At 40.2% G+C, this 19,012-nt stretch overlaps 1 protein-coding gene and 1 long non-coding RNA gene across 20 annotated transcripts in view; one reads left to right on the top strand and one right to left on the bottom strand.

Moving 5' to 3' along the window:
* Positions 1-4,371, top strand: part of LOC135303061 (uncharacterized) — a 31,759-nt gene extending 27,388 nt beyond the window's left edge. Inside the window, exon 4 of the long non-coding RNA XR_010364595.1 lies at positions 1,484-4,371. This is a non-coding gene — a long non-coding RNA (uncharacterized LOC135303061). The remainder of the gene's footprint in view (positions 1-1,483) is intronic.
* RAD51B (RAD51 paralog B) overlaps positions 1-19,012 on the bottom strand; it is a 404,685-nt gene that overhangs the window by 90,708 nt on the left and 294,965 nt on the right. Inside the window, exon 10 of one of the 19 annotated variants that reach the window (XR_010364585.1) lies at positions 106-192. The exons of 16 other annotated variants lie outside the window; for them this stretch is intronic. Coding sequence is in view for 1 of the 3 variants with exons in the window: in XM_064424288.1 (XP_064280358.1) it covers positions 10,695-10,699 (5 nt within the window). In the remaining 2 variants the exon portion in view is untranslated. Of the gene's footprint in view, positions 1-105; positions 193-10,556; positions 10,700-19,012 lie in introns of those variants that run through there. 2 more of the 19 variants (XM_064424285.1, XM_064424288.1) reach the window with 2 other exon arrangements.

The following is a 19,012-nucleotide window of genomic DNA, read 5'->3' as shown; positions in this document are numbered from 1 at the left end:
TTTCATTTTAGCTCTTTCTAAGATATACTCTTGTTTTAGAGCAGTCATGTTCTTACAGCATTAATAATATGACAGCTCCCAATGAACTCTGCGTAGAAGACTTACAGTATTGGACAAGGTTGAGACATGCTGGCTTTCATGGTGTTCTGCAGTTCAAAGTGAGGAAAGTTTGTCACTTTGGCAGAATATTAGCTGAGGGAAAGAAATATGTGTAAAGGCAGTTAAATAAGGTTACACAGGTGCTGCTACTTCAGACTGTGGAAAAAAATAAAATTTAATAAAAAAAAATAAAAAATATAATACATGTGAAAGAAAATAATCTCTCTAACATTTGAGTCTTCTTACTGCAGGGTTAAAACCACAAGTCTGCTTTAGGAGTGCTGCCCTCCTTTAACTCGCCAAACATCACACTGACATTCTTTAGTGACTTGTGGTTTGGAGAGACAGCCATATATAAAACTGAGGTCTACACATTTCTTAGAACTAGAAACTATTTGAGTATGTTCTGTTAAACTTTGAGATACAATCAAGCCAAAGACAATTTTACATGCTAATAGAACTCCATCTCATGATAAATGTTATAGTCTCTTAAGACAATTTTATCATTTAGGCCACTCCTTACCCCTCACAAATCAAGGGAGAGTTTCCAGTTTTGGGGAGGAAATGAGAAGGGTTTAAATGCTGTCAATGTCAAAACAGCATTTTTAGAACAGCCAAAGTTTTGAAGCAAGTTCTGTGATTGCTAGAAATAGGTCAAACTCAAATTACATTCACAAGCACTCCAAAAGTTTAAAGAAACTTAAGAAAAGAAAGTAAAAAAGATGTCCTTACCATGAACTCATTTGTGCTGAAGAAATAGATAAAATTTTACCAAAGAAATCGTTAAAAGTTAAGTTGATATTTAGATAGAATTCTTGCCTTGTAGTTCAGCAGAAGTCCCCCTTGCTCAGGACAGAACTACTGAACTGCTTTCTTCAGAGCATTCATAAATGAGATGCCCTTAATGTTTTCACAAAATAGACATCAATGTTCGGATTTTTTGCCATACATGGCATCTTGCCCCAAAATTTACTGAGTTTCAGTTGTATTAGACATCAAATCCTAGAGCGAAAATATCAGGTTTTGATTTAGTGTTGTCAAACACACATTGATTTAAAATGTCAAATTGCATTCCATTAGAGAAAAATGCTGGTATTTCTAGGGTTTGGGTAGCTTTAGATCTAAGGTGTATACTATTGTATAAACTGCATGCACAAATTGGAAGCACGCTGTTCTTTCTAAAGGTAAGAGGGAAATGAAGCAAATATCTTGTCAGCCAATTGCTATGCAACAGTGAAATACAGCAAGATTCAAACACCTCAGTATATATTTAAGGTCTGGAGTGTTCCTTTAAGCTGTACCTTCCTACATGGATCTCCTCTTTTGCCACACCAGTTTGAAACCTCATCATGGCTGTTACTTCCACAGTCTTCTGCTTCAACAGGTTCCCAGCTCATCATCGCCATGAGTCTACAGCTTGCTGCTTTCCACTCTGGGTCCTTCAAGATGCCCAGATGTGTACTGTGAAACTGGGGACACATCCTCATTTCCTGTGTCCTAATACTGCCTTACAGTGACTAACAGTTCTTAAAGGTTAGAAAAAAGGAATTTCAAAAGAAAATGGACTCAACCTTGTGCTGGAGCTTGCCTAGAATATGACTGTTTGGGGTAATTTTTATGTGAAAATAAAACTCCTTCCCTTTTTTTCTCCTAATCAATTTTCTCCTATTCCCATTTATCCATCAATAATGTGCAATTCATGGCCAAAAATGGAGGCCATAGAATCTTTCTAGAAAAGAAGAATTGGTTTCAATCACTTGTAGAACAACCATTTTCTTCATAACTCAAAACAAACTTTTGGAAGAAGTTTTCTATCAAAACCATTCAGAAACAAGTCCCTTATATTAGCCTTCTTGGCTCAAATGTTATGGTAAATTATAATTAGATGAAAACAGGATTTTATAGTGGAAGGTCTAAGACAACTGCAACAATCATGGGATGAATATCTCTGCCTGTCCATCAACAATAAGGTGACAGCAATTCCAAATGTCTACAAGACCAAACACATTCAAAAATGAGCTTAAAGTCCTTAACAGATCACTCAGGATACATTGATACACCATGCTTCCTGCTTCCCAGATAACAGGGGCAATTCCATGCCTATATCTGCACTAATCTTAACCCATGTACTTCCTTTGGAAGTCATTGCCTGGGCTTTTGTGTGTCTGCAACTTTGTTGTAGATGCTTTCTGGTATTGCAGGTATAGTGGTGCATGCTTCTGTGCTCAAAAACACAGCCATCCATGAACTCATTATTATCACCCTCCTTTGCCAGAGATTACTCAAGAGATACACAGAGAAACAGAAAACATAGTGAAAACAAACCAGGATTGCTTCATCAAAGTTTTTTATTCTGTTTTATTCTTATCCTGAAAATTACTGCCACATAAAAATAAAAGGGTCAAAGAATGCTGGGATCTAACTACAAAACACATGTGAGAGATGAGCAGCAGCACAAGCTTCCCTACTGTCTGACACAGCATGGTCACTCAGGCAGAGGAAGACTAATGACAGGAATAATGTGTTGCCTCTGACCATTCATTCTCTGCTGATATTAGTGACAAAGGTCTCAGGTAGTTTTCCCTGGTTAACATCATGTTGGACCACTGACCCTTTTCAGAAAGACCAAAGATGAGAAGAAGGAGTATAGGTCTAGGTCCCATCCCAGATATGTATGCTGCTCTGCAGTCCTGTATATCAACATGGAGTAAGGATCCCTTATGGAGGGAATCAAAGTGATCAATTGCTGTCTGCTGGGAGGGAAAAGAAACAGACTGCAGCAATGAGAATTCTATCCCCTGCTCTTTCTTCTGAAAGGCAAATGCATTCAAACTGTTAGTTTACTGTTAGTGACTCTTAGAGACAAAGTAGCCCAATCTTACAGAGCAAAATATCTGACATGAGTCTGGAGACTTACACTGTCCTACTGAAACTGAACTTTTCATGATGCTAAAGAACCTATTCAAAAATTAACATAGGACTCTCTTTTCAGTTGTTTTAAGAATACATGTTAGTACATTTTTATGGAAGGTCCTGGCTGCATGAAGAATTGCATTTGTAAGTTAGCTGTGAAACACAGGCCACCAAATTCAGAAACTGTCCTGGAAACAGCACCAGCCAGTACTGTCTTATGTAACAGGAAAGCTTAGAGGAACTGATGAACGATTATCTAAAGATGCCATTCCATGGCACCTTCAACCAGTCTCAGCTGAGTGGCCTAAAAAATCCCCCTGGATTGTTCTTCAGCCAGTTTAAGCCAGTTTGTGCAACTATTCAGGTCAGAAAAGCACCAGAGCAAGAGAAGGAGAGGGAGCCGGGAGCTGAATGAGTAGGAGCACAGCAGACGGAGCAGTTTAAACTGCTATGGAGCTAAACCAGGGAAGTCTGATCCACTTTTCAGTCACTGCTGAATGTAGCACATGAGCTCCTACATGTTCACTTCTTAATGCTAAAGCACTTTTTCAGATATTTATAAAAGACCTTCCCTGATTATCACAGAGGTAACTGGATCCTACAGCACTTCCACTGAAGGCAGTGGAAAGAAAACAGGCTGCTTTCAGTCAACAATGGCAAACCAAGCAAGGAGTGAAACTGAAAAGCAGCTGTGCAAAGACATTCTACAATTAGAATTACAGACAGTAAAGAAACCCTGAAGAGAAATGGCAAGTGAAGCCCCTTTGGATTTTGAACTGAAACCTGCTCTCTTGAATATTCGGCACTGCTAAATGGGAAATGGCAACGATTCACTGTAGACAAATCTCCTGATGTCTGACAGCTTGAATGCAGTGGGTAGAAGTGACACAGTAATGGATAGAAGTCGATGCTCCTTGACTCGTAAATTAAATCAGCTGTGAAGTCTTTAGTAAAGGGCAAAGTGTGAACAAGCTGGCTGAAGGGACCCTAGCCTGTGTGGAAGTTAGCTGATGGGGAGACGCTCCCTCTGCGTACAGCAGTCCTAGTCTGAGAGACTGCTGCCCTCCAGCTGCCTCTGCCTGCCACCCCGCTCAGGGCTGCTGTCTCCCCAGCAGAGCCACCGGTGTGAGCGCTTCCAGGCAGGCTCCGCCACATCAGTGTAAATGAGTGGTTTGAGCTGGTACACCTTTACCCTACACCGCAAAACATTCTGGGGAGCGTACACGCAAACCCTGTCCGTGGCTGAGCAGTTGGCAGTGGCCAACAGAGGACTGTGGTAAGTAACTGATCTCAGCAACGCCTTCCAGCTGCGTCCGGAGGAAGGGGTTGTCCATGGGTTTTGACTTCACTCTTGTTTACATAGGGAAATTACTCTGCTTTAAGTAAATGCACAGTTTATATCCAATTTACCTAAACTATTGCAAACCCTTGTGTAAGCACTTAGTGAAATGCAGCTTAAACAGAGGAGGAACATGGGTGTGGCACAAGTTCCAGTAAACCTATTAAGTTTATTTAAATTAAACCAGTGGGAATTCCATGTGTTAACAAATCTTTTGCAACTCCATAAGGGCAAATTCTCCCATTATGTCTATATCCATGCAGGAGTAAACATGTAAGCAACAGGACTAAATCACTTCAGGATTTGGCTCTGCACCAAGTTTTAGATTGTAACCAATCCCAAGCACCAAATCACAGCAAACCTTGTATATTTCCTTTACTATCACTCTCAGGGCAAACACACTGCCTGAAATGCTGAGAATATGAAGTTTTCCATCCTCATGATCCCTGTACCTGTTTTCCTCAGGCTCAGGCTTTCTAAAGAAATGAGGAAGAGCCATGGTCTCGCAGTACATCAAAGACTAAAGGCCTTGTAAATCTTAATATCCTGCCTGCTCCAAAGAATGGAGCAGAGCTGGGTTTGGTTATGGGGGAGGAGAAAGGAAGTGCTCACAGGTCTGAATGCAACCAGCACATACAGTAGGTCTAATTCTTGTCCTATCGGCCTTGACGCAATGTGTCCTTTTCCTTCAGCTATTTTAGATAAACAGGAAAGGAAGAGGAAAAAAAAAATCAGGGCTGGAAAAAATACAAGTCAGTTTGGAAAGAAAACGTTATTGTCAAATGTTCTAATGGCAATTTCAAACAATAGTGAGTGCAGTATGTCATATGAAGAACAGGGCTAGTGCTATGATAGTCAATCATACCAGAAACAGCAAAATAAGACTTCAAAAAAAGAAGTGGGGCTACAGTAAGAATAGCTAGTGATTTGGATCATTAAGCATTTCAGCTTATGAGTAACAAAGCCTGAAAAGTGGTAATATTCTTACATCCATTTTTCTGACAGGGAAGGCTCTTTACAGATAGCTAAAGTGGTTTGTTGTGGTTTGCAAATAAGTGTACCTAGGCTACTGCCTAGCAAAACCATGAATAGCACTACCTTCCTCTAACCATTAAACTGTTCCAAGAAGTATTTCTTTCATTAATGCCTTAGTACACAAAAACAGGTGAAAACTGGTTACACAGTAGTAATCTGGTTTGGCACTCAATACTACTTCCAGAAACAAAGTCAACTTTCTGGTATAACTGTGGGACCATTAATATCTCTGAAAGGGTTCACTTCAGAACTGAAGACGATAAAACATACTTGCACAAGGATTTTTGTACCTCTGGTGCAGAAATCCCTAATGAAAATAGACATAGGTTATGACACCAGAGCCTTTCACTTGATAAATTTTGTATTTATAAATTTTGTTTATAAAGCCAGTGGACCTACTAAGCAAAATCATTACAGATGGGCAAAGCTTCATGTCAATCAGTGTAAACTCAGTCATGGGAGGAAAAAATTTAATTCCATCAGTTTAATCTGTTATCAATGGGTTTTTATCACTTGTACCATGGACATGAGGGGAACTGATGAGACACATTCATCTATTTAGTTAATTTAACAGATCTCTTTTACACCATGCACTATGATGCACTGCCACCATAACAGCACATGGGAATATGGAAATATGGAAACTGGTTATCTTCAAACATTTTGCAGATGCTAATTGTTCCATGCATTTTCACAAAGCAGTTCAATATTGCTAACTACTAGCTGGAACTGTTCACCAGTGTTAGCCATTTTCCCTCAACAAGTCCAGACCTGAGCAAACATTAGAACTGAGCTCCTAGTTTCCAATACCTTCCACCCATTAGACTGTGCTGCTTACTCACATTCTGAAGGAGTTGGCTAGGAGTAAGAATTGAGGACTATTTTTATCTCAGTTACCCATCAAAAACCCTTTTATTCAGTGAATGGGCTGTATGGCATGGGCTTCTATTGCAGTTCTTAGAGAATGTCTGTTCATAACACAAAAAACACCCTTGTTAAAATTGCCCTTAAAGAGTCTCTAGAAGTGTTATGGATGGACTGGCTAGTGATGACAATACTCTCCTTTGACACCATTCTAGTTTTTCTATGGAAGGGACTGTAACACATTATTAAAGCTAAGAGAAGAAGGATGCTCTGAATGACATTTCTGGAGGATGCAGAGTTGCTGATGCAGGGTATGCCCTGGTCAGGTGCCATGGTCCCAGCTCTCCACTCATTCAGTTCCTGCACTCCCTGTGATGCTGTACATGACTCAGTCATGCTCTGCCACTGCCTGGGGTTGTTTAGTTCATCCATCTGTTCAAAAGTCAGGAGTCAATCAACACTTTCACCTTCCTCATGCTCTACTATAATACAATTTTGACTGGAATTCCTGACTCTCCCCATATAGCAGGGCATGATAGTTGACTTTTTCTACTTTCTGCCTCCTATTGACATTTTTCTCTTGTACTTCTTGCTCTGCTCCTTCCTTCCTTCCTTCCTTCCTTCCTTCCTTCCTTCCTTCCTTCCTTCCTTCCTTCCTTCCTTCCTTCCTTCCTTCCTTCCTTCCTTCCTTCCTTCCTTCCTTCCTTCCTTCCTTCCACCCACCCACCCACCCACCCACCCACCCACCCACCCACTTGACAGGACTGCCTTTTAGGCTGTACCCTTTGACTACAGGAGTAGTGAACTGTATTGCTAAGAAGCAGCCTCAAGCCCTAAAATGCAGGTTGAGCAAGTTAGCACTTCTGTGAACCAAGTATTCTCTTTTTATAATATTTTAAAAAGAGAACTTGTTCACAAAAGAACAAAACTCCAGAAAGGTTTATAACTCCTAACAGAAACCATCTGCTGAGAATGTATTGGTATTTTCAATTCAGGGTCAGGAGAGCTGGGAAAAAGAACACCGGTCTGCAGGCTGTTACTCAGACTTATCTTTCTGTTAATGAATCAGTATTTGCAAGACAAGTGTTACCATGTTCTTAAAAAACAAACAAAAAATACTTTCATAAACCCCCAGCATAGTCTTTTATGAAGCTGAACATTTCCCTGTCATACTCCAGAAAAAAAGGACATGCTGCAACTCCAAACAAAATACTGCATGCCATTATAAATCAGAGGGAAGAGAAACAAAAAGCTTAATCTGTAGTTGTTCTTTATTATGAATTTTTAACTGAAGTTATTTATTAAAATTTCCAACAATGATGTGCTACAGAACAACAACCCAACAAAACTCAAGCCTGTGAATTTTGACCATTATGGGAATTTTTGCTTCTCTGCTCTTGAAAATAACATGACCCATGGCCTATTTTTCAAGCCAGATTTCAATCCTCTCTAGCCAGCTGTCAGGAAACCACAGAAGGTGCTTGAAAGAGCACAAGAAATGGCTGGTTCTAATCTGAAGGGGAAAAAAAAGTAGAGGAACAAGGCAGCTACTTGTGGCAGAATGTTATTTTTTCTTCAGTCTCTGCCTGCATATTTTCCCAACATGTGTACTCTGTTACCCCATCACTTCCATCTTTTCCTTGGGTAAATATCGCTGCTTTGGAATAAAAGAAGGCCCAGGGGTGCCACTTGTAAGGACTGCACTCTCCTTGATATGTTGTTTTTGAACTGAACACATACAATGGACACATTTCAAACTTGGACCTTTGCCATCATACATGTTGCTTTTAGTTTAACCTTCTCAGATGATGGGGGGAGGCAGGAGGTAAGGAGGAGGCTGAGAGCAGGGTCATACACTCTATCCTTTACCAGATGTGGGATCTCGTGGGAGCCAAGTGTAATAGCCCACACAAACCCCTCTAAGCACACAACATAATGGAGAGAGAAATGCAAACTGACCCTCTCAAAGCACCAATTCTTTGCAAAATCAAATACAGTGGGTGACTAGACCAGACCTTTGCCATCCAGCTGCTTAAATAAAAAAGGGTAGTGTGATTAGTAATTTATTTTTAAAATGAAATGTCTGTGTACAAGTTCTATGTAAGAGAATCAACCAAAATGAGATTTCTCCCCATTTTCACCCTTAAACTGCATGCCCTATTAAATGACTATGTTTCATGTATGTGATTTAACATGACATTTGGAACCCAACAGATGGACTGAACTAGATTAGACATCTGTTCTGGAGAAGAATTAGGTACAGAATTGGGACCTAGGAAGTTCTGGATAAACCGGCTCAAAGACTACCCTACAGTTGAATACTAACCCCATTAAGGACACTGGGCAAGACACTTTTCACCACCATTCTCATGCATCAAACGACAACAGGCAGGGCAAGGACAAGAGCTGGCAATGGGCTCACTCTGTTACACGTGTAAGCCATGCCAGTTTACTTCCAAGTGGCATGTGAATGAAGCCTGAAGCCCTGAAAGCTGCCATGTGTACTAAGCAACTTGGAGATGGGAAGAGCTGCCAGTGGGGATGAGGGTTGTGCTAAAGCAAAGCTAATTTGGGAACAAAACGAAGTATTGAGTAGTTCCTGGAAGGTGCTAGGAAGGTCAGAAGGAGTTAAGAATTCTCTGTACTACACAGTATTGAGTCCAGCTCTGCGAAGTATCCTTGAATATATATTTTACATGCATGTACACATTTAATTTGATAATATACCCAACCTAATTTGATCACAAATCTGGCAACAGGTCACTGGAAGAATCATGCTTATATTTGGTCTGTACAAATCATCTCTCCCTCCCTGATCTCTCAGATAATCCTAATCTGATCTCCTCTTCATCTTCTAAAAATAATACATCTAGCAAGGTCTTACTTCCCCATCAGTACATTGTAACTTCTTTCCCAGAACTTCCCTTTTCAATGAATTCTTTTCTCCTTGATGTCCCTTACATCCTTCACTAAAGCAACACATAATTTCCCTCCCTACTTACTCATCATGGGCCTATCCTGTCTTCAGCTCCACAGCTCTGAGGAGTAACCAACTGCTCGTACAGAGCGCAGATAAAGCAGAAACCTTATGGCTGCACACGTGGACACCTTTCCCTTTCTCCTGACAAGTCCCATTCAAAGAACTATTTCTCTCTCTAAACCACCAAGCAATTTGCCAGCATGCAAATGAAGAGATTGGGCAGATGATATTTAATTTTGTATTTACATCTTATGGGTGTGCTTGCATAGCCTTTGTATTAGATACCTATAACTTCGATAACCACTAAAGATCCTTGAAAACTACATTGGCACATGGTGATTCTCATGTCACACATCCTTTTCCAAACAGTGCACCTTGTCTAGAGTACAAGCAGTGACAGATAGTCAAGTGAGAAGGTGTTGTAAGAGAAATGCTATAAATGGGCATACACTGGAGCAATCACTAGCATGTGATACGTGTGCAGAGATTGAGCCAGTCTCTTGAACAGTCCTGAGATGAGAGGAATTAAAATCATCTTTATAATTTGCTTTTTACAGTGTAGAGGAATTTAGTGGACATATTTTAAATCTATTTTTTGTGTATCAAACAGAAGTAAAAATAGAAAACCCAGTCACTGTTCAGTTGTTTGAGAAATCATTGTTTTTCTTACTGCTCTGTCAAAAAAACACAGGAATGAAAATAGCCTGTAACTGGGAATCTATAAGGCTCTAGAGCATTTTATAGCATAGAACCCTGGAAGTCCAAAATATCTCCACAACAAACAATATTTTCCAGAAATTGTGGATTTTTTATATATATCCAACCTATCAGTGAAAACTCCAAGAGTTTATGAATACAATAAACTTAAAATTTCTTTAGCTCCTTTACTAACCAACTGAACTAACTACATAATTTAAGTTTGTGTCATGTTTTTCATCTGCTAAGATGCAAACAACTGTGGAGCGAAACACAGCAGTACTTTGTAGGAGCCAAGCAGTGTTACACAGTGGCAAAAAACATATGAAGAAATCCAATAACATTACAGGAGGAGAATTTAGGTAAATGTAAAGGAACACATGAGGTAAAGGAGCATTAAATACTCTTTGGCATGGAAGGGCTAAGGGGGTTTTCGCCTGCAGTGTATGTGCCATCTTGCCAGTGGTACAGAAGCCAGCTCTGTGCTGTGACAAATGGCTTTTCTCAGCCTAGTGAAGCAGAAGTCTTCTGTCCCACTGCATACGCTTGGGAAAAGAAAGTAGTTACTATGGAAAGGTGCAGAAAGCTGCCCAGAGCGTGGGCAGTTCAATCAGAATATCTGGCACAGTTGGCATCCTCTGGCACACACTGGACAGCTTATCAGGTGAAATGACAGCAGGCCCAAAGCTCCATTTCAGATGCTGCTGCTGCTTCTCAGCTCAGAAGTTGGGTAGCAGTCCTCACCAGGCTAACTCTGCAGTGGAAAACTTAATCTAAAAGGATATGTAAGAAATGAAAAGGTGTAAGAACTGCAAAATCACTAAACCTCGTAATGTGATACTAGCAATGGTATGTGCAAGAAAATAGAGCAACACCACAGACAGATAAAAAAAAGTGTTGTCATGACCTGATAACTTCAGATAAAATTTTATAGGCTCTGCTGCTGGGTGCCCTGTAAAGAAAAAGGGGGCTCACACACACAACTCTTCACTAGCTCCTTTCGCACTTTTACAGTTTTGACTCAAGTAACATCACCCCGTGAAGTGGCAGAACTCCAGAGCCATCTAATGAACCTCTGAAATCCACCACTGCTTAACAGGGGGCCAAAATTTCAAGATATTAAAGGTAAAATAATTCCCAGTAGGTTTCCTAAGAACATCTTAATGTGTCTGTACTGAGTGGTATTTTCACACTGTTGCCTTCCTCTCTCCTTTGCCTGGATAAAGAGCTCAGAGGAGAAAAAAAAATACCTATGAATACCGATGTGCAGGGAGCCCTCGTAAATTCACTTCCTGTCAGTCCAACAAATGAGCTCCCCCTGGGAAGTCATGAGAGAGGGTCTTCTCACAACAGCCTGATTAGCAAAAGTTTGTTCTCTTGTGAAATATTCTAACCTCACAGGGACAAGTATCATAATAATATGAAAGTATCATAATAGCTTGAGCATTGTAAATTACTTTAGTAACTTGGGACGTGTGGGGTGCATTTCCGGCAGGCTGGTTCCCAGTGATGCTGTTTGCCTCTCTGTATCACTGGAAAATTAACCCAAGCATGAAAGATTCATGTGCTGTAAAAACTCAATTTTAGGATAGAAATGCAATTCTCCATATATCAGATTTCAGGCGGTCACTGCATCCATCATAATTTTAGCAAGCTGGCTTTATCACTGCCTTGTTCTCCTCAGAAATATAATGAATATTACCCGCTACACTCCTATCCAGCATTTCAAAAATTTTTTACAAATAAGCTGCTCATTGATTTTGTTCTTCAGGGATTGCCATAAGTCTACAGTACTTGAGGTACTGATGGCACTGTCAGTTTCCAGATTGCCTTTCACAGTTCTCTCACTTGGATCTTTTCCATTTTTGCAGAGCCATCCATGTTTTGCAGCTATCTGGGTGTGAAGGCATCCTACATAATAATCTGAGGAGTTACCTCCTGCTTTTGCTTTATTTCTTTCCAGTCTCCCTAGAATTTCTGAGGCAGCACTTTTGCATTGCTGTACACAAAGATACCCTCACATTTATCCTTCTCCTAACCCTAAAAAAGAGACTGCTTTTACAACCACGTTTCATTTCAGTTGTATCCATAAATCCCAAACCCTGAGAAACCGGAATGAACTAGCGTAAATCAAACAGTGCTCTTACCACTTAGACCCGCCCTGCAACCCTTTCCAATCAGGGAATCTAAAATTACCATATTTACAGCATCTGCAGCAGAGCCAAGTACAAAACAAGATGAATAGCTGTGACGCACAAGGCAGAGTGTGGAAGTATGCAGCTGGGCCTGCAAACAATATAGGCACTCGGCGCTCAAGTCCATCTAATGCTTTTCACAGAGCAGAGTGACTAAAAGGGGAAGGAGGGGGAGGGAGGAGAAGAGAAATTCCAGGAAGATGAGTGAAAACACAGCAGAAATCCCAGGCTGCTTCACTAATGGGTAATTGAAATGACTCACAAAAGATCTAGTAGGGAATTCAATTAATTAGGGACGTGACTAGGCAGAGAGGAGGAGGGAAAGGAAAGAATGCCGGTGATACAAGAAAATCACTCCTCTCCTTTCACTTAGAAAAGGGCCTGGAAGAAAACCTAAAGGAAAGAAAGAGCCAAGTTTTTCAAGACAGGGTCTCTACCACTTCTTATGCACAAAAAAATGACAAATAAGCACACCCCTATTGCTTGTCCTCCTTCCCCCAGATTCCTAATGAAAAGGAAGAAAAAAGAATAAAATTCAATATATCAAATACATCAAGGCAACTGGTAAGAAGAAACTCTGAGGATAAGACAGAGGAGTGATGCAGAATAGACTGATTGCAGTGCGGCTGATAGCACCCCCCCTTGTCAGAACACCACTTCTTATTCCATGTGACAATGAGGGGAGGGAGATAGAAAGCAGTAGGAAGATGAGTAAATTAAGAATATGTGGGGATGTTTGAAGGAAAAAATATATTTCAGGAAAGGGAGAGTAGCAGGAACAAGGGCATGCAAGAGGAATTGACAAGAGCAGGACAGAAAAATGGAAAAGGAGTGGCTGGGGGGAAGGTGAAGAGAAATGGCAAAGGTCATGGGTGAGAGAAACAGCAGGGGGAAAACCTGAAAAGGAGGAGAAGAGCAGATGCAGGAAGGGTCAGGGAAAGAATGATAAGTTTCACAATCAGTCAGCAGTTAGGACTCGCCGTCATGGGTACTTGAGAATATCCATGTTGATGCAGAGACCATTTATTGACAAATGCTGCTTCTGACCAAGCCTCAGAGACTAAATTTACACTAGTGCTAGTTTAGAAATCTTCAAGAATGTGTGATCTAAACTTTCCAGGCCCACAACTGGTCATTCCTGGTAGTGGAACAACAGGGAGAGATACAATGAGCAGGGGCAAGTGCTCATTCACGGGATGGAAAGTGGGATCTGCAGTCTTTCATAATAAAGTTACCACAGCTTGAAACGTAGCTCTTGTTAATTCTGACTCGGAGCTGTTATTGCCAGGCTGGCTGTTCAATAGCTTTACAAAGGAAACTCAGGGTCATTGTTTACCTTCGTGAATCATGAAGAGAGCTAACAAAAAGTACTTCTTATGCCCTATCAGGTTCAGCACTGAATGCCCACTGAAGGCTTAGATATGCTCTCACGCTCAAGGATCAAGATACTATCGCTGTGAAAGGTTGGCAAAGTTTGCAATATGCTGCATGTTTGGGTAATTAGCTGAGGATTTCTGTTCCCAGGGCTGTCAATCTGACATCTTAGCAAGAAAACATATAAATCAAACCATATATCCCTGTCAGTGAACTGACCATTAATGTCAGCTTTGCTATCAAATAACTTTCAGAAAAGTGGAAGATTTTTCATAAGCTTCTTATTTTCTGTGATAGAGCAAAGAAGATACAACATTGCCCAAGAAAACACTTTTTGGGCAGTTAAGACATACTGAACCAGAAGGAAAAATATACTATTTATGTAACAAGAAACAGTATGAATGATACTAGTATCCCTATACTACTGTAAATACACTAATGTCTAGACACAGAGATTGCACTACTGCAACTAAATCCAGGCTTTCAAAATGTTTTAAGTTACATTCATGCAAAAATGACTATGCAGAAATCCCTAGCTGATTCTGAATTGACCTTCCAACATGACATTAAGGAGTATTATGTTGCTGCAGGAATCGTCTTTCAGAGTTATAAAGTGGAAATATTCCAGTGGGCTTGTCTAAAAAATACCCCCTAGAAATTTTGCAAAGACATTATTGTTGGTGCTCTGGACAAATGTAAACATACTTCTACCAGCTGGGCTGGCATTTTCTATGGAAAAGGATTACAAACTGTGGGGATTCAGTGCCCAGGTGCCTTTTCAACAATGTGATTGTTATAAAAGAATTACAATACAGTTATAAAATGCCAGTAAAGTCAGGCAGCCCCAAAAGCAAATTCAAGCTGGGCAACCAGAGCAATACTTTACACAGTACTTTTTCCAGCTTCAAAACTCCATTCTTTCCAATTCTCTAACATGTCTGATGAAACAGAGCAATGTGCTCTGAAGGTCCTCAGTTTCTAACCAGAGCACCTTCAAAATTTATCAGAGCCTTGGTTTCATTCCCAATATAATTTTGTATTTTTACTGAGTCTTCATCAAGTTAAATTAATGAGAACTGCAGGCTTGGTCAATGCATATCTCGAGGCAATCTGGATTCTGTTAAGCCTGGCTGACGTATTTTGTCCAGATCCTCCTCTCCTTCTCTTCAAAACACTCAACAGAAAATAAAAAATCCCCTCTTTTGTGCAGAAATAAAATAATTAAATTCTTTTTATATCTCTAATTAAGTACCATCCTGTATTTAGTCATTTGACAGCACCAAAGAATGATTTTTCTGTATTCCACAATGTCATCCCTCCTCCCTGAATCTATTCAAAGCCTCTTGTACATATTTAATCACTCCTAGCCAGGCCTAGCTAATGAAATGCAGGGCCTTGCCCTGACCTGACCTTGCTATTTCTATTTTGGCTCAGCACATCCTCTGCTAGTTGGGTAAAAAAAAAAAAAAAAAAAAAAAAGTTGTTTCTTTCTCTTGGTCTTAAAGGTCCTGTTACTGGCAGGGGGTATGGTCAAGGACACTGCTGAAAACAGAACAAATGACTGTGAACACTGCTTTGCAAAACTACTGCAAAGCAAAAATGGACCACAGCAACCTAAGTGCAAAGTTTTTTCCCTCTTTTTCTTTGGTTGGCAAACACTGGTGGGCACTGTTCATCTACTGGGAATAGCTTATGACTAGATAATTCTGTAAGAAAAATGGACTGCTCAAATTGTTTGCAGCAGTCATAAAGCACTGTAATTTGTTTTGGGCACGTACTGCAGCTAAATATGTTGTTGTTGGTTTTCCCTGTTTGTCCCTCCTACTTGCCAATATGGCAATTAAAAAAATATATTTTCCATTTCTGAGAGTTTGTAAAGAAGTGTGGTCCCATTTATGAGCATTTAGGAATCCTGGATGTTAGGTTATCCCTTGTCACATGATGTTGGTTGCAGGAATTTATCAACATGCTAACAGAAGTCAGAAATGTTTCCAGTGTTAAACAGGACAATGTTTACATGGTGATCCATGTGGACTTTTGAAGCTGCTGTTTGGTTTCAAGTGGTTTGCGAATTTGTTGACCATTAGTTTTGGTGCTCAGTTTGACACAGTGAGTTGCTGAATGAACCATAAACCATATTTAAAGTCAGCAAGGGCAAGGGCCATAGTTTTATTCTTTGTGAGTACACACTGCCTTACATTGTGGAGCTTTGGATGCTGAATAGGGGTCACAGATGCTATCACAAAACAACCAGTAACAGCATAAGGACCTTTAGGTACTCGGACTGTCAGAAAAATCAGGCTGAGCGGTTCAATCCACCATTGTTCCTCAATTACCTCTCAACTGAGGCATGCCAGAGAAAATGGTGCTGAATAGGATGAAGATGCCTTAACTAGCTGCCCCAAACTAACGTCCTACATCCCACGGAGTACTGGGAGCCTTTAAAGCTTCCTAAGGACCACGGATGCAGACCATATTTCTAACGGCCAAACACATCCCTGTTAGTCCTTTTGCATGTGCTGGAACAGACATAAGAAGAGTTAGACTGGCACTTACAAGCCCAGTCTTTTCTCAGCTCAACTAAAAACTAACAGATTCAGGTTGCAACCTTCAGATGAATTGAAACAGTAGGACATTGGACATTGCTTGAAGGAAGAAATGAGAAAATCATGTTTGCAATCACTAATGTCAAACAATACAGTTGTGTCATTTTCCTTCTAATACTGTTTATCAGGTTGTTTAAGTCTTGTTTTCTACACAGACAGCACTTTTGGAGTCACATTCCATACACCACTAGCTTTTATCCCAATAACTTTTTCAACCAAGTCTGACAAAGGATAGGGCTTCTCAAACATAAGTGAGATTACCAAAATTCAGTGAAAAGCAGTGAACAAGTAGAAGAGAGATTGACTGCAAATATCCCTGGCCGGCTTGTTAAGTTACGCATTATTAGATTCCATGAAATCCACAAAGAGGACTTCTGAGTACCAACCACAGGAAAGACTTGTAGATACAGTCAACCAACCACAAGGTACAGATCTGTACCAAGCCACATTTTATTAGTTTTTCCTGCGCTCATACGTTCACCACAGTTTACAAAAAAACCTCAAAGTTGCCTATTTCTTAGGAAAAAAAGTGGAAACATACAGCTTTGTTGGGATTCTGCCATTAGTCTTTTCGATCACTGCAATGCAGCACCTGCAGCTGTCCTGAAACAAGTAGCTTAACTTCATTGTCCCACATGGTTTGATACTGGAGCCAAATTTCTCTAACTGTAAATTGTTAACAGAAGACATGGCCCTGTCTCTCTTTCCATGTCCTCCATCTCTCTTTCACCCAGCCTCACCTGATTTCCTCACACTAGTGCTCATCTCAGTCCACAAGAAATCAGTTCAGGCAGCAAAGGTGTCAAACGGCTAATCCACAAGTACAAAGCAAACAGATTACTTATTTCCCATAGATGATTCACTGAGGGGTCTGATGAGTACCAGAAGTGATACAGCAGTTGGCCTTGGTTTGGACATCTGTTGATGACCAGGAGATAAGAGATCAGCATTATTACAACCTGAAGCCTGGCTATGGGTCTTAGGTGGGTGGTCACAATCAAACATCTGTATCTGGTGACTCTCACTCAGAATGGTTCCCTTAGGAGGCACAGCATGCAGTGCCACTCTGAGTGAGAAACAAACTTTTGTGAAGGCCACTTTTCTTCCCTCTTCAAGCAGGATTCTGACCCACCTTGAGCCCCAGCCCCACTGCAGTTGTACAAGGCAGAGCTAAACACTGCTGTGTAGAGTAAGCACATTCATGGTGACTGTGCGTGTCTTTGATTTCTTTGTGTTACAGTCTTTTGCAGGCATTTTTGTTGCAATTTTCTACTACAGACATCAAGAGCATTGAGGGCTCCCTTGCTTATGCTGATCCTGATGTTTGGCAGAGCTGGAGAATGCTACCTTGGGGTGCTCCTTCCCTCGGAGATCTGGCGGGATGTTGCAGTTAAGCCACATCCCCACAGCTTAAACCACAGAATGTAAAAACAGCTGTGAAATCCAACTGTCTGAGCTGCCTTGGTGTTTGGCTGGCCTCTGTGGGGCCAAAATTTTTTTTGACTCAAAGTAAAAATATGATTTAGCAAAATTCACGAGACTAGGGAAAAACATTTTTGGGAGGTTTGTTCCAACCTACTTGTAACAAACAAATTTGGGCAACCACCTATACGTGCCAGAAAAAATGTTTATCCAGCTTAGCCAAAATTGAGCAAAATAGATTTGTTGGCAGCATGGACAAAGCTTTAGGCTTTTTTTAAGGTCTCTTCCTAATTCCAGTTTTCCATTCCCCACCCTTTGGAGTTTCTTAGATGATTCTTTCTCCTCAATGGCTTTTCAGTTTGGGCACTGTCCTTTAATTTTTTCAGCCTTATGGTTCTTTTCTTTCCTTTAGTCTTCTTTTGCATTTGTTTTCTTTCTGTCCTTTCCTATTGAAACATATTAAAAAACCTCCTATATCTAACATTCCTACCTTTTCGTTGCCAAACTATTTTTCCCTGGCCAAAGATATATTCTTTGATATCCCTTGATTAAAATTCCAATGTATTAAATGATTGGGAAATAGGAATCCTAACAGTTGCCTAAGACCACTATTCCAAAGAAGAGAAGGAATTTTTTGTTTATATTCGTAAATAATGTAGAAATTTATATACACATATATTTTAATACTCTTGCCAGCTCCTCAGAAATTAGCACAGAGAACATACATGTAAGGTAAAATGGACTAAATGAGGACTTTTGAGCAAGATAACTTCAGAAAGAGGGGAAATGAGACAAATTAAATGGCTTAACCTGGAAAATTGGAGTCTATGATTTCCAGGCACACCAGTCTTCCTTCTGAAACTACAAACGTCATATATTTCCCATGGAATGGACCTCAAAACTCCTATTATTTTTAGCATTAACTGCTTGAACCATTTATAAGATGGCTTACAGTCCCAAAAATCAACAGGAAAATTCTCAGCATTCCAGTTAAAACTGTCTTAAATTTTATTTGAATTTTTAAAATTGAAAGTCAGACTAAGTCTCCCACTGTTCACAGCAAGCACCGCATAGTTTTGTGTGCATTCCCAAGGCTACTCAGACTAACCTATAAAGGCCTGAGTATCTTCTGCTGGGTATGTTTCATAAAATTTGTCTCACTGTCTCCAGAGACTTGAAATCACAGTGGTAACCACTTATCTTGGGGATGACAAGAAGCAGTTCTGCACAGGCAGTTGTTCAAGAGAGCCTCCACAGTGGATTTTTCTGAGAGTGCTTATCTTCATGTTTCAGAAAGAGCTTCCAACCACTGCTTTAGACTCACTTTTTGGAATATATGAGAACTTGAAATTATTTATTTCTAAACCTTTCAAGGGCTGACTTTATCACTTTTAATTGAAAGCATCTCACTAAAAAAATAATTGTCCATGATGAGAATGCAAAAGACTTGGGATGGGTATGGCAAGCAACACTGAGTGTTCAAATGATG

The sequence above is a fragment of the Passer domesticus genome, chromosome 6 (genome assembly GCF_036417665.1).
Source record: "Passer domesticus isolate bPasDom1 chromosome 6, bPasDom1.hap1, whole genome shotgun sequence".
Lineage (NCBI taxonomy): Eukaryota > Metazoa > Chordata > Aves > Passeriformes > Passeridae > Passer > Passer domesticus.
This window is presented reverse-complemented; position numbering and strand designations above follow the sequence as displayed.